The 15,571-nt window shown below is 53.5% G+C and overlaps 1 protein-coding gene across 1 annotated transcript in view; it reads right to left on the bottom strand.

The window, feature by feature from the left end:
* Positions 1 to 4,969: 4,969 nt before the first annotated feature.
* Positions 4,970 to 15,571, bottom strand: part of MYOCD (myocardin) — a gene marked incomplete at both ends in the record, with an annotated part of 32,813 nt that continues 22,211 nt past the window's right edge. Inside the window, 7 exons of the mRNA XM_079544169.1 lie at positions 4,970 to 5,538; positions 6,167 to 6,224; positions 9,407 to 10,360; positions 11,731 to 11,884; positions 12,234 to 12,508; positions 13,003 to 13,128; positions 13,544 to 13,719. Coding sequence (XP_079400295.1) covers positions 4,970 to 5,538; positions 6,167 to 6,224; positions 9,407 to 10,360; positions 11,731 to 11,884; positions 12,234 to 12,508; positions 13,003 to 13,128; positions 13,544 to 13,719 — 2,312 coding nt within the window. The remainder of the gene's footprint in view (positions 5,539 to 6,166; positions 6,225 to 9,406; positions 10,361 to 11,730; positions 11,885 to 12,233; positions 12,509 to 13,002; positions 13,129 to 13,543; positions 13,720 to 15,571) is intronic.

Raw genomic sequence — 15,571 nt, 5'->3', positions numbered from 1 at the left:
CCACGCTTGAGCTTTTTTCCTGTTGACTCACTTGGACTTCTCTGCCTCCACCAAGGGCTGTTGTCATCACATCATTGCTCACATGGGATGGGAAACCTCTGACCCCACATCCAGATGCATCTTCTGTGTCTTGGACAGGACCTGTGCCCGAGCACTGCTGCTGTTGCTGTTGGTCTGAGCCTTGAACAAGTCCAGCATTCCTGGTACAAGTGGGCTACAATGGCTACCTCCAACCCTGAAGTTGGGAATCCTCCTGCAGATAACCCAACAAGGTCCATGCGTCTCAGCTCTTGCTTTCCCTCTGTACCATCGCATAGACTGGAGGCTGCCCCAGTTTCTGTACTCAGCCATGGCTGAGGTGCAGCTCTAACTTCCAGGGAGGCTTGGAGCCACCAAGGGCTGCTGTCATGCACAGTGGCCCAGTCTCACAGTTCATACCACTTCCTCACGTCTTTATGCCTGTGTGCAGGGCTAAAGCACTCCTGATACCCTCACCAGGTACTATATAGCACCCATGAAACAGGTACTGTGCTCATTGACATTTACGATGTGTCTATGGGACTCCAAGACTCCAAGGTTTTGATGCGTTCAAACTCCTTTCTGCGTGGACATAAGCAGTGTGGATGGACACGGGCACCCTGACTACTTCATCTGCAGCACTTGTGGGTTGTGTTGTATACATTTCCACTCATCTTTGCTTCGCCAGCCTTCCCCCCATAGGCACCACTTTGGAAAAAAGCTCAATTTTCACTATGAATCTAGACACAAACCCCAAGTGTGGTCATTGCTGTGAATGTGTGAAGGGCCCTACGGAAGGTGGAATGGCTGCTCTGGTGAATAAGAACAGAAAGCAGCTCCCGACTTTTGCCATTTTGCTAAAGGCTGTGTAGATGGAAGCTGAAGCACGACTCCCTTTTCTGGTGGCCACTGTGCCACTGTTGTACTGGAAGTAAAATACAGAGCTGGCTGTCGGATGGGACCATGGGCTGTCTCCCACACATCCCACCAAATCCCTCAATTCTTTCTCTGCTTTCTGGGAGGAAAAGTTGCTGCCATAGCCATCCATGGAGGTAGTTCCTCTCTTGGCGAGATGGGAATGCACCTTGATGGAGCCAAATAGTACAGCAACACCCCAGTTTGTGTTTGGCTGGATATTGTGAGAAGGGGAGGAGGTCCTGCCTGACCTTCCAAGGAAGACAGGTTTCTCGTCAGACTAATGGATTGAAAACCTATGTGCAGCACACCAAGCAGTTCTGCAATGTACTGGCTATAAATGGTTTGTCTTGAGAGGCTGTTGGGTGTTTATGAGTGCCACCACGTATTTGCAGAGCTGTTCATGAGCACTCCTAATACTGCTGACCCAGGAGGCACACTGAGAGCTCAGGGATCTGCAGAAGTCCTGCCTTCCTGCCTTCCTACCTGCCTTCCTGCCTTCCTTCCTGCCTCCCTCCCTCCCAATTCTGGCTCTCCACATGACAGTGATTTCCTGAAGACATTTGCAATTGATCCCAGTTCCAAGATGTTGGTGTAAACCATCCTGAAGTGCAGCCAGTTCCTGGTTCCTGCAAGAATGCTTGCTCAGAGTGCATTTCCAGTGAGAGGTGCTGGGACCATTTCCTTGCTCTGGCTCAGCTTGGCACTAGGAAGAGGAATTGCTTGGAAGGACTCATCCAATGGAGTGGGAGAAGTTCACATGTCCCTGGATAGATCTTTCTTACTGCTGAGCAGCTCAGGAAGTGCTGAGCAGACTCTGGTGAGGCCTCTGCTGCTGTAGTGCACCTGGGCTCCTTGTGGCCAGCTGGGAGCTTTGCTTTGGCTCATTCAGCTCTAACAGCAATTATCGAACAAGGGCACAACCATTACTTGCTTTGTTTTAGCTTTCTTAGAATTGTGTGATGTAACACACAGCTATGTATTTATTTTGCAACTAATAACTAACAATTATGAGTAGTTACTCTGTGCAGGAAGAGCCAGCCCTGCCCCTACTGAAACACACATCAGTTGAACCTGAAATGACCGCACAGGGGGATCAGAGAGCCCAGAGCTGCAGGCAGCTCGGAGGTGGTGGTCACTGCTCACAAAGGAATGTCACTGGGGTAGAGCAAAGCCTTATATAAAGCCTTAAACAAAGAGGGTGTCTGTAAAACCCAGCATGGGACATCATGGGATCTGCTGCTCAGCTGCAGCAGGAAGCAAAATCCCTGGGCCTTAAATCCCTTGGGAAGGGCTGTGTGGGAAAACCAGGCGGGCACAACCAGGGGTGCTGGCTCTGGAGCAGTGGAGCAGCGGGCACAGAGCAGCCCAGCACTGCCCTGCATGAGGGCACGGGGCAGTGAGTAGGAGCACTGCCGGATGCAGAGCTGGCATGGCACAGGGCTGCAGAGCTCAGCTCAGCCTACGGAGTTTATCACAATGGGATTTTTTATGCAGTGTATGGTTAAGAGATTAAAAGCCACACAGGAACTAGCTGGTACGTCACCTACATCTTTTCTGGTTCACTTTTCTGGATCAGTGTCTCTGGATCATCCCACATTTTAAGCCCATCCCCTGCAGGCAGGCAGGAAGCATCCTGGGAAAACTGTGAATTGAGGAGAGATGCGGTGAAGCTGGACATGGTCATGAGTGGGTGAGGGGAGAAGGATCCCCCCTGGGAGCACAGGGCCGTGCCTATGTCCGGAGGATTTGAGCCAGAGAGACCCAGGAGAACCCACAGACACAAGGGAAGGGCTGCAGGAGTCGCATACATATCTCCAAGTACAGATTTTCCTTTCTGGGCAGCGTGGTCTGGTGGGTGACAACACTGCCCACGGCAGGGGTCGGAACGATATGACCTTTAAGGGTCCTCTGACCTGAGCCGTCCTGTGCTGCAGCCATCAGTTTGTCCTGAGGGATGGACACCCATCCCTCATCCATCTCCTTCAAAGGCAAATGAAGGTGGGGGGCTGGGGGGCCGATAGCTGTCCTGCCCCAGGTGGGTGGAATCGAGCGTGAGACTGTGAGCAGGCAGAGCGGCAAGGCAAAGGGGTTTTTAATAATGAAGGTGTTGCTGGTAACATAGGTAAGGAAATGTGCTTGTTTACAAGTTCGAAGCTGACAGCATCCCTTTAAATAAGGAAATACATTTGTTGAGAGGAGAAAGTTACCTGGAAAGCCCTGTACAACGGCGCAGTGTAGCAGCTAACACTACTCTGATTCAAGTGCTATTAATATTCTCCATGGAACGGCTTCTAAAAATTTCTCCCTTATAAAAAGAAATTAAAAAAAAAAAACAACGCAACCTGTGATTGTCTATCCTAGCAGTGCACTGTGACCATTTGTACAATAGAAAAGTGATGCTTTAAATAGTGACTTAAAAGCTACCGCCGTGTTCTTTATACAGCATGCAACATCGCCACGAGCCAGGGACGCAGGGGCTGCGGGGCTGCTTGGTGAGCCCACGGTGCACCTCACAGCGCCGCGTCACCGATGCGCTGTCCTTCCAGTAACACAAATATTAAATACACTCAGTCTGTAAATAGTTTAACAATCTCTGTCAGCAACAATATTTACTTTGGCAAAACCAGAATTGCAAAGCCGACGTGTCCGTCAAAGAGTCTGCAGCAAGTTCGTTGGTGGCTGCCAAGAAGTGAAGCGAAGGCTCCTTCTCACTGGAGCCTGAGGAAGGATATTGCACAGAGACTCGCAGGAGAAATGCTGGTGACTTCAAACTGGAGGCATCACTACAGGAGAGCATCCATCTCCGCTGGCTTCAGAAGAACGAGCTCCTCTAGGCTCAGTGATTCACAGCTGTTCTCCAGACAGCCTTGCTCTGAGCTGGGTGATGCCGGAGTAAACTCAGGAGAGAAGAAAATCGCTGCTGAGGATCAAGGAAGAAGGGAAGAAGGAAGCCTTCTGGATGGCAGAGAGCGGAGACAGCAAAAGCAGATGCTCACACAAAATCACAGCCCTGTGAGGGCCTGCTCAGCCCTGCCCCATGTGCAGGAGGGGGGCTGCTCCTGACGGCCCTGCTGGGTTGTGAAAAGCTACCCCACACTGCAGCTCTGCAGGGACAGCCCCTCCAAAGCTGTGCTGTACTGTCCACATGACCTGCTCCTACCTTGGACCACAACACATTACCCATCTCTTTATCTGTACCACACGAGCTGAGCCATGCCAGCTCCACCGGAATGCCACATCCCTTCAACACCTGCACCTGCGGCCTGAATGGCTGCCTCCAGCATCCACACCTCTGCTCCAAGGTCTCGGACTGCAGCCTGACTCAGCTCAGACTGTAGCTGGGACAGCTCTTCGGCTTTCGGCCCCCCAGACAGTCTGAGAACATCCCAAGGCATCACCATGAACACAGTAGGCTCCATCTCTCGCTTGCTCATACAGTTGTGCAGGGACTGGGGCGGCACAGCTCCGGGGCTTTGGGGGCAGGAGGAAGGGCACAAGGTGAGTCTGGCTGTACACAGGGGGCTCACTGCCCTGGCTGGGCAGAGCCCTCATGCCTCTCTGCTCCCAGCCCTCCTGACCTGGGCAAGGCTGAGGGGAGCCCTGCGAAATGGCAGGAGGGAGCAGGACAGCAACCTCTGTGTGCTTGCTTCCCTGTTGCTTCTTGAGTGAGCTCGCCTCACCACGTGGTTTTGTCGTGAGCTGCTCCAGTTCTCACGGGAGTGTCTGCTAAAACTGGGGGGAGAAAGATAAAAAGAACAAAAACAAAGTTACAGACAACTGTCAATCTAAAGGAGTGTTGATAAAGGCACTTGGTATCCTTTGTGAAGATGTGCCAGTGGAAGGAAAACGAAGTACCAGAGCTGTTGTGCTGTCAGTTTGCAGTAACTGAAAATTCAAACAAGTTTATTCGCTGGGAAAATGGCTCCAGTTTCCCCTGAATGTGGCGTGTTAGCCCTACGTGTTCTCCAGCATGGTGGAAACACTGCGCTGGCTGCTGTGGGCGCACAGTATTCTGCCTCCACTGCCCTCCTATTCACCATTGCTGCAGGTGGAGGTCCATGCTGGTGTTTAAATTGAGATCAGTAACATCCAGGAAATCAATGTTGAAGATGCTGGGGCCTGCGGGAGTGAGTGAGCTGAAGCCAGTGGCGGAGCTGGGGGGGGTGAGGTCCAGCCACTCCATTGTTTCCCATGGAGATTCGGTGAAACTCATTTGTAAACCGGAGCCATCAGCAGGGGAAGGGGAGAGTTGCGTTTCCATGGGCGAGAGGGGAGTCTGTAAAATCTCCTGGGATGTGAGCAGTTCATCTGCGGCTTTGCTGGAGAACCCCTCTATCATCCCCTCGAAGTGGGACTCCTCTCCTCCCATCTTCAGCAGGGTGATTTCACCAACTCTCCCCAGCGGGCTGTGGGCATTCAGCAGGACCTCAAGGTGAGCATCACCACCACCTGGACAGTGCTCAAATGGGAGCTGGGTGGTGGAGACCTGTTCAAATGGAGCAGACGACTTTGGGAGCGGAGTGCTGGAGTTCCCTGTAGACACTGTTATCTGAGGTACTTTCTGGAGGCAGGACCGATCTTCCTTGGCGTTGGCTGGCATTTCTGTTCAACAAACAAGAGGGAATTGAGGTGTTCTGGCAGCCCTTGTCACTGCTAAGCAGGAGGCACTGCTGAGGCCCCTGAGCAAGGTTCTTAGGCTAGGCATGCCTGCAGGGACCCACACCCAACTCCATCCCTTTGGCATCACCCACCCATCCTCCCTGTGGGAAGCCCCTCGCATTCCCTCTTCCTGATCTCAGCTCCCCCAGTTTTGGAACCTGTCTCCAGGGCACAAGCACTGGCAGCTGTCCCCATGGGGATGGTCATGCATTAAGAAGGGCACAGGTAGCAATCTGCACAGGGGAGGGCACATCCTGCTCTGTGTGGGAGATGGCACTGGCAGCACTGGGAGAGGAGGGCAGCAGAGGCTCTGTTGCACACTGCCATCCTTTCTGAGCAGGTTCCCAAGCCTGGACGCCTGCACTGATCTCAGGCTTCTGTGGGCACAGGCTCTGGCAGGCTTTTTCACCAGCACAGGCCCCATGTGGTTTTGGAGTCAATCTCTGGTGTAGGGCAGCAAATGAAAGCCATACCCAGCTCAAGCAGCTCCCAGAGGCACACCGAGAGCTCAGGGCCCCGCAGACCTACACCTGAGGGGAAGCCCTGGAGGGGTCAGAGAAGCAGTGCGTACCTCCGCTCTCAATCAGCACGTCCAGGAGTTCGTCCATCTGCTGACTTCGAGTCATCTGCTGCAGCAAACGGCAAAGAGGAGAGTAGAGGGCATTAGGAGGAGAGTCCCTCCGGCCACGCACCAAGCAGGTGGCTCTGGACCCCACAAGAGATGCAGGGGTCTGGCAGTGGCATTCGGATGAGCACTGGGAGATCAAGGACAAGTGCAGCAGATCCAAACAGCGCTGCAATAGGTTCCCCCTGACCTGCAGCCAAGTTGTGCTCAGCAGCTGCTGCAGACTGCCTCTCCCCAGAGCAATGAGGACACAGATTTTCTGGACCTGGCACCTAGCACTGACACGTGCCTGCTCCCACTCTCTGCACTGGGAACAATGAAACAGCATCCTCTTCTCCCTGACTGCAGACTGGAAGAACTGCCCACACATCTCGCAGCCAGCATAAGCCAGTTTTCATCACTGTCAGTGGTATTGCTCCATGTTCCTAAAAGCACCATCATGACTGGCACTGAGGCTGCTGGCAGGCTCTCACAAGAAGTGATGGGTTTGCACGTGGTGGAGAAGGTCTTCCCCACAGGAGCAGCACTCCAGGATATGGCTAAGGGCAGCAGATGGTCTGGGGTGGGATTTTACCAATGGGCTACAGAGGGTAGGTGAGGTTTCTTGAAGAGTGGCTCATGTGTCTATTTGTCACATAGCACTGAACACCCCAAAGAGGAGTGCCCCTGAGTTTTGGGGCATTTGTGTGGCATGTCAGGACCCCAGGCAACTTCCACTTGCACAAACCCCATTTAGCATGGTGTCTGACTGCTCTGTGACAATCATTTAGTAGCTTTCCACAGAAAGGCTGCCTCTTATGGAAAAAGGCCTGTAATCCTCAGAGACCCCATAGAGGGTTGTAGTCCCTGCAGCTGCCTTAACCACTCTGCACCGCTCTGCCCTGTTGAAAGTAAAAATCATGCAGTTACCTGCTTTATTGAACCCTGATAGGGTGGAGGCTGCTTTCTCTCTGAGAGGGCTGTGCTTGACTTACAGAAACTTGGGGATGAAACTGAAAACTTTTGACCTGCCTGTTTAGTCATCTACGTGGGGGAAATACAGGGAAATGGAATTGATGCACAGGGAAAAGATTCTGCTCCTCAGCATGCAGGATATCTGCATCACCTTAGCTGAAGCCAGAGCAGCACCAGGAAAACTAAGGGTGTTGTGGGTCAGATCAGCTCACAGTGCCTGGTTTCTGGGCAGGAAACAGAGGGGGAATAACTCCTTGGGTGAGCTCTGAGGACCCCAGAAGGATGCAGAACCATGAGCATGGTTCTCCAGAACTCAGCTCAGCTGTAAATGTGCAGAGCAAGAGAGAGAGTAGCTGTATCCAGGATAGCAATGCTCCCCAAGCCACAAGCTGCCTCTCACCTCCTTCTTTTGGGGACCTTCTCTGTCACCACTGGTTTAAGGAGATCTCATGGAGCACTGGCAGGGCAGACAGCCCAAAAGAGTCACTGCCAGGCCTTCCCCGTGCCCATGCCAAACAGCTGTGCACTGGTGCCAACTTTTTGCCAGGAAGAGGCCATCCCCTTCCAGGACGGTCCTCACTCCTCACCCAAAGGTCTGGTTCCTGCTAGCTGCTGTTCTTCTTTGCCTTCAAGCCCACATGTGCCCTTCATGAGGAAAGCCCAGGACAGTGATTTCACAACCAGGATGAGCAGCAGGGCACTGCAGAGTCACTCCCTGAGCGTGCCCCTTGTGCTCTGGCAGTGGGGAAAGAGCTGGAGGAGCCCCTGAGGTGCTGTTCCTCCTGCTGATGCTCAGTGTCTGCCTGTTTGTTCAGAGCAGCTCCACTGCCTCTCTTGGAGTACTGCTCCACAGGGCTGCAACCCACTGCCCACTGCATCACAGTGCAGCCCCACTGCTTGTTCCACCTACAGCTCTGCACACCACCGCCTGCCCCACTGCAGCACTCTCTCTGCCTGTCTCACCCCTACAGCACTGCTCCTCTCTGCCCATCTCACTGACAGACCAACTGCCTGTGTCCTGCACATCACTGTCCTCATGATAGGCTGCATCCTACTCTGTCACCCTGCAGCCCTGCCACACTCACACAGCACACTGTTCCGTGTGCAAGCTGTGGGACTGTAGCTCAGGAGCTGTCCTGTGTGAGTACTGGGTGTTTCACAGTAGGTGCCATGCTGCCCCAGGTAGGGTGTTGTGATGAAATGGGGCTGTGATCAGTGGCATTTATTCTACTTTTGTATATTGGCAGCACGTGCCCCTTTACAAGCTTTCACACTCATCCTGAGGGCTGAATGAAGAGTGGAGACACTGAAAGGGCCACACTGCTGTGCTAGTGGCCTGAGGGGAACAAGCCCCTGATTGCAGACCCCAGTGGCAAGTCCTGCTCTATTGCCAAGAAAGGGCTTTCCATATGATTGGGAGAATTGCCCTCCTTCAACTCACTGGTCAAAATACACTGTTGCACTGCTAGCAGATGCAATGGCTTAGCAAGAGGTTGATGAGCCCCGCTGCGCTGTGGCAGGGTTCTCCCAGGAGAGTAGGGACCTCCCAGCAGCTGAGGGAGCTGTGCTGGTGGTTCCTGATTGTGGATTGAGCTGTGCCAGGACTCCATGGGGCAGAGGGAGCTGTGCCAGGGCTCCTTGGGGCAGAGGGAGCTGTGCCAGGTCTTCCCCAGGTGGAAGGAGCTGAGCCAGGACTCCATGGGGCAGAGGGAGCTGTGCCAGGGCTCCCCTAGTGGCACAGCAAGCTGAGCCAGAGCCTCCCCTGAGGGGAGTGAGAGATGAGCTAGGGCTCCTTTAGGGCAGAAGAATCTGTGCCAAAGCTTCCCCAGGGCAGAAAGCTGTGCCAGGTCTCCTCATGGCAGGGGAAACTGTGCCAGGACTCTTGCAGGGCACAGAGAACTCTGCCAGTGCTCACTTGGGGCAGAGGGAGCTGTGCCAAGGCTCCATGGGGCAGAGGATCTGTGATTGGCCCCCCAGAGCAACTGGATGTGGAGGCAGCAAGGCTCTCTAGGAAATGCCTTGCAAAGGACCCTGCGGTGCCATCAGCTTCCAACCCATTCTCCTTCTCAGCTATTCTGTGCCCCTACAGACAGCTCATCGTGTTCCTGCCGCCCCCTGGTGCCCATCAAGGTGCCAGCACTGACAGAAAAGAGCTCGGAGGCGTCTGTGCGAATGCCCACAGACCCGTGCGTGCTCACCACAGAGATGACAGCTGGGGTGCTCCCCACTTACCGATGCCGTGCGAAGGCAACTGCTGGTCTGGGGCGATGCGCTGCGCCCTTCTGCCTGTGAGCCGGGGGACACTGCCAGGAGATAGTGGCTGTTGGGGGACGGCGGCAGGCTGATGTGCTGAGGGCTCTTTGCAGCCCCGAGTGGAGAGTGCTGGGGGGAGCACTGCGGGCTCAGGAATGTCGAGGAGGTGATGGTGCTTTGCCCCGCGGGCTCCAAGCAGTGGCTATTTACAATGTGAGACAGCTGCGGCACCCCACAGTTACTTAACTTATCCGAGCTGCTGGCTTGGCCTTTCAAGGCAGTTTGTTTGGATGCAAACGGGCAGCTGGACACTGCATTTTCTTGCTTGATGGGGACACTGAAGAAATGCTGGGAGGGCTGTTGTTTCTCCTCAAGGCCATTGCTTCTCTTTCGCTTCTGCAGCTGCATCCTTAGCTCTTCTACCTGCCTCTGCTCTTGCTGCAGCTTCCACGTCAACTCATTGATGACCTTCTGCTTCTCCACCAGCATCTTGTCTTTCTCTGTGTCAATCCCTTCCAGCTCCAGCTGGATGCTCCCTCCATTCATGCTGCTCATCAGGCTTTCCTCAGCACTACCATGAACCGGAGATGGCTGAAGACCAAACTGTGGAGAAGACATGGGCCCGTCGTTGAATGTGTCTGGCAGAGAGCCACTCACAGAGAGGTCGGAGGAGGCTGGAGAGATGGGTGGAGTGGAGCTGGTGCTGCCGAAGTGGTAGAAGCCATTTGACAACATGCCTGTGGAAGACTGCGACTGGTAATTTGACAAGGTGCTTGTTGGAGTGACTGGAAAGGTGACAGTTGTGATCTCACTGAAATTTGGCACTGCATTGCTGCTGCACTCCTGGAAGGGCCGCAGCCGTTCCATCAGTGCTGTTTTGGTACCTGATACAGGCAGGCCTCTTATTCGGAGCTGCTGCCTCAGTTCTGACACCTAGAAGAAAAGTCACCAACAATCATTCCCGATGCTTTCCCTTGAAGGCAAGTGCTTTAGAAACCTGACATCACAGGTTCCCTGCTCTGGCTCCCCAGGTGCTCAGTCACCACACACAGCCTTGATCACCATATATTTTACAGGACCCTGAGCCTTCCTAATGGGAAAACCTTCCTTCTGCTAGAAACTTACTGCTCTCCATGAGCCAGCGGAGGTCTTTGGGCCATGGAGGTAAACTAGGATTCCCTTGATAGCAGTAAGTTTCCACATGAGTGGAGGACTTTCAACACAGCCCAGGAACAAGATGATGGCATTCTTTAGCTCAGACAACACGACTGCATACATTTGGAGCTAGCTGCTCCATGTTCAGACATCTGAACCAGGCTCAGGTATCTAATCAATGTTATCACTGTCATAGAATCATAGACTCACAAATCATAGAATAGTCTGAGTTGGAACTATCCTGTGAGTCCAACTCCTGGCACCACGCAGGATTACCCAAAAATCAAACCCAACTAGGAGTGTTGTCCATATGCTTCTCAAACTCTGTCAGGCTTGGTGCCACAATGGCTGCTTGGAGAGTCTTATCCACCCTCTTAGTGAAGAACTTTTTTTCTATGGCCACACTCATGTTATTTCTATCTCATTTTATTTTCCCATCTAATAGTGACAGAGAAATCCATTACCCCAAGGTCTCTGCTTCTAAAAAGACTTGGTCTTTCCTATGGCGGAAGCTCTACTAAGAAACCCCAATCCTTTGTGCCCTTGTCTACATGAGAGGATTAAATACTACTCAGTGTTCACATTTGCAGTCTCTGGAGATACCTGCTTGTGCAGTGAGTGGACCTTGCCTGACTGCTGGCAAGGAGTTGCAGCATCATGGTCTCAGCATGGGCAATGGCTGCAGAGAAGCTGAGTCACTGGGTGGGTGTGAAGGCCATGCTGACCTATTTTCTGTCTATTCTGTTGGCAATATCCAAGATATCCACCATAATACTACAGAAGCTGTGGGGTCATGAGCTGTCAGAACAGCAACACAGATTGTCCTCTAGTCCTGGACCTAATGTCCTGGCCTGCAGCTGTCTCAAGATGCAGGATTTGCTGATACATCCACTGGACCAGTGCACACATGTGATGCCCACATAGGAGCAAATCCCTGCTTTTAGTTATCACCACCCTGACCAGTTCCTGCTCCACTGTGCTGTACACCTTGGTTTGCTCACAGTGTGGTGGTGCATGCTGGTCTGTAACATACATTCAGTCCCTGTCAGCACAACCTGCATTGTTGCACTTACAATGCACAAATAAGAGTAGCAACGAACATACAGGCTATAAAATTCTGCTCCTGTGCTGACAAAGTGTTCACTTACTTTCAGATCATCCAGGTTAGACGGCAGAGGGCCTGGCTTGATAGATGAGACACAAGTCTGGCCTGAAAAGGTGGTTTTCACAGGAGAAAGAGGGGTGCTGCTGACAGAAGTTGATGAAGCATTTGAACTTTTGATCATTTGCTCATTTGATTGCCTGAAATAACAAAGGAGATACGGGGTAACAAGTCTGCCCTCTGGAGACTCTGTGCCCATTGCTATGACGTACCATCTCCGTGCTCCTTTGGGGCTCTTATCCCCTGTATGAGACCTGAAGGACTGCCAAACCCGAGGAAAACCAGTTTGGGCTGCAAGGAGATTGCTGGTATCCTACCAGCAAGTCACAGGTTCCCCAGCTAGTGCACAAAGTCAGAACAGGTTTTTGGGAGGTTGCTATGTTTCCCTTACATGTATTTATCTCCAATGCACTGGCACAAGTGGAAATGGGAGAGGAATGTTTGGAGGGAGATAGTACTAAGCCCTGCTACTGGCACATCATCACTCACTTTATCTGGCCTTGGTGCATCCCTGGGTAGTTGAAGTGCTGCTGCTGTTGCTGCTGTTGCTGCTGTTGTTGCTGTTGCTGCTGGCTGAGGATCTGGAGCTGCAGAAAGAGCTGCTGCTGCTGGAGGAGTCTTGCATATGCGGAGTCCATAGGTGGAGGGGACTTCTCTGCCTTCTGGTCTGGAGGGATGTACTGGTGATATTTCAGCTTCTTCACCTTTGGCTTGGTGTCCTTGGGCTTTTTGTGACGGTTCTTGCTGTCACTGGATGATTTTGACTGTTGGTTAAAGAAGAAAAGGAATTAGCTGAGAGAAGAGCTCTTGACATTCCTGTGGGAATTGGGAGGCCTGCATAGAGCAGGGGCAGGTCCTGCTGGCACCCTGACAGCCCAGCTCCACGAGCAGCTAATCATGCACGTGAGGGACTTCTCCAGGGCAACATCTAATCCCAGCTGTGCTGAAGAACACATGGGATGGAAAAAGGCCTTCCTTGCCTTGATAGTATTTCTGCATTACCTTATATTTCCAACTCCCAAACCCAGGGAATGTTTCCAATGTAGGACCTGAGCAGTCAACTCTAGCAAGTACCAAAGCTCTACCTTTTATAACCACAAAATGGGATCCATCTCTCCTCATTATTCCAGACCTTTAAGACCAAGCCCTCAAACTTCCCAGGCACACGGGGTGCAGCACATGCGTACTTCTGGCCTGGCTGTGCCACCTGCCCTCTAGGTATTACCTCTCCCAGGGAGTGCGGATATGCAGACATTACCTTCACCACAGAGGGCACTGGGAGAGGTGGGCTGTCCTGCCCCACTGCTTGCTTGGGGCTGTTGCACTGGCCGCTCTGGCCTGAGGCAAGCTCCGCTGTGCTGCACTCAGTGCCACGGGGGTGATCCTGGAAGGGAGAGGTGCAATGTGAGAGGGAACGTGGGGCAGGCGCAGGCCCTTTGGACCCATTCCTCTGCCCAAAGTGTTCCCAGTTCGCCAGGATACTTTAGGCCTGACCTGCCATCTCCTATAGTTTACCTCAGGGCAACCCAGTCCCTCCAGCTCCCACAGTCCTCCCAGCCTGGAGCTCATCTCATCCCAGTGCCCCTTAACCCAGCATTCTCATTTCCCCCAGTCCATCCCAGTTCCCTCAAGCCCAGCTTCAGTGGTGCTGCCTTACTGCCCTCCCAGTTGCATTCAGTGCCCCAATCCAGCCCTGCAGCCCCTCCATCCCCCCCGGCCCAGCTGTGCCCTCATACTGGGGAGCCGTGCCCCTGCCCCAGCAGAGCAGGGAAGCGCTGCTTTCCAGTGGTGCCACCCACCTGGGACGGCCCCGAGGGGGCCGAGGGCGGCAGCTCGGAGGATTTGGTGCCTGCTGACGACTCTGTGGAGCCCTGGGAGTCCTCGCTCCTGGCCTGCTCTGGGGACAGCCCGTCATTGCTGCTGTCCTCCTCAAAGGCAAATGCATCAGATGGCTTGGAGAAGTTCACCTGCGTGCCTGCCAAGCAAAGAGAGGTGGACATCAGGGATGTGCTGGCTGCCCTGCCTGCAGCAGCAATGGCCGCCTGCCTCCTGCTCCCAGCTAGCTGTGTGGGCACAACAGTGGTGCATCTGCTGGTGGGCGGGATGGGGTAAGCGGAAGGAGCATGGGGGCTGCTCAGATCACACAGCAACGTCTGCACCCTGTGGTCTGGGCCCAGAGGACTGCTTCTGCTTCCCATGTGTGCCAATCTTTTTAAGATCTGGGCGCAGGACAAGGTGCTTGAGCCGTTCAAACGCACATCCCACCTCAAGCCAAGGACAAGGCTGTGGTATGGCAAGGAAAGGAGCCTGCAGGCCGTGGCCCAATGCCTGAATGAAGGAAGCTGGTGGGTAACACATTTCTTAGGAGGATCGTGGCCTGGCAGAGCAGGAGGCATTCTCAGAGACTACAGGCCTGCTGGGCTGCACAGGAGCAGCTTGGCTACCCTATCCTGCCATTGGACTGCAATGGCGAGAGGGGCAAGGGTCTCCTTGATCAGCCAAGCATCTTGATTACACTTATGGAACTCCATCCTCAGCAGAAGAACTGAAGGTGAAATCCACCTGGAGGGTGACACAGCCTTTCCTGGCAAAAGAGTCAACATCTGGACAGAGGCTTCCAGGTCTGGTGTCTGTCCATGAGCTTCATTCACATGAAATGCTTCAAGTCGCTGCCATTACTTCTTGATTGCCACAAAGCTTGCCCCAGACATTGCTTCTCCCCTCTGCAAAGCTCCCAGCATACTATCTCCTAGTCAGATGGGCAAGAGCTCTTGACCCCAGGCTTTTACTGATAAATGAAGTGTTGAAAAAGAAAAGCTCTCATGTGAGGCTTGGGAGGGCTGCAGGTGGGGGTAGAGGAAGGAGCAGCATGGCCATGCTCATAATCTCCTCGTGCTTACATCTGGCATTTGTCAGGCAGCTTGGCACACTGATAGCAAAGTGACAAATGGGGAAATAGGAAGGGTCTGGGGACAAACCTCCACCTGTCTGTGCTGCTGGTCTAGCAATGTGCACCTTCTCACTGACACGCACCCTCCTGCTCTGACCCCTGCCCTATCTGAAAGATAAAGGTTATCTCTGCTTGCCCCAGCTTGTGGTGCCAGGGTGGGTGAGCCCTGGCTGCCCGCCCCAGGAAGGCTCTTTGAGCCACCAGCAGCAGCTGGACCCCTGTGGAGGGTGTGCTGCCTGCCGTGAGCTCCTGTTGGGAAGAGATCCCGCATAGACAGCGCTTGCTGGTATCCTGTGACAACATGGCTCTGTGTCCTATTTGCCTGTCCCCATCCTGAGTGCTGTGCATATCACCAGCACCAGCTTCCTCTGGGACCCTGGTGTTGAAGAGGAGTTGCTTTTTCTGCTTGGACAACCCAAGAGCATCCTTGCCATGGCAACTCTGGGGCAGACAGGCACAGGGATATGAGATCGATAGTGTGCTGGGGAGGGGCTCTCTCCTCCTGCTCCACAGGGCCTGGTGTTCTTCCTTGTGTTTGGAGATAGGGCCTGTCCTCTCTCCTCTACAGCTGCCATCTGACACGGTACCCAAGCTTTACTTTCCCTGAGGAAGTGCAAGGCAGTGCAGTCTGCTCCCCAGACTGGGTGGAAGCTGCTCCCCATGTCTACAGACAAGTGTGGGCATCCTCTGCTGGGAATAATCAGTCCAAGAAAAAGGGACTTGGGGATCTGCAAGACTTCCACTGCGCTGGCATTCCACAAACATGTGAGGAGAAAACGTACCAAAGCACAGAGTCCAGGGGACCTTCAGGACACAGCAGCAGCCTGGAGCATGACAGGAATGTGCTGCATCCTGCTGTTTGATACTGGGGGCCTGC

The sequence above is a fragment of the Tetrao urogallus genome (genome assembly GCF_951394365.1).
Source record: "Tetrao urogallus genome assembly, chromosome: 18".
Taxonomy (NCBI): Eukaryota; Metazoa; Chordata; class Aves; order Galliformes; family Phasianidae; genus Tetrao; species Tetrao urogallus.
Note: the sequence above shows the minus strand (reverse complement) of the source record. Positions and strands in the feature narration are given on the sequence as shown.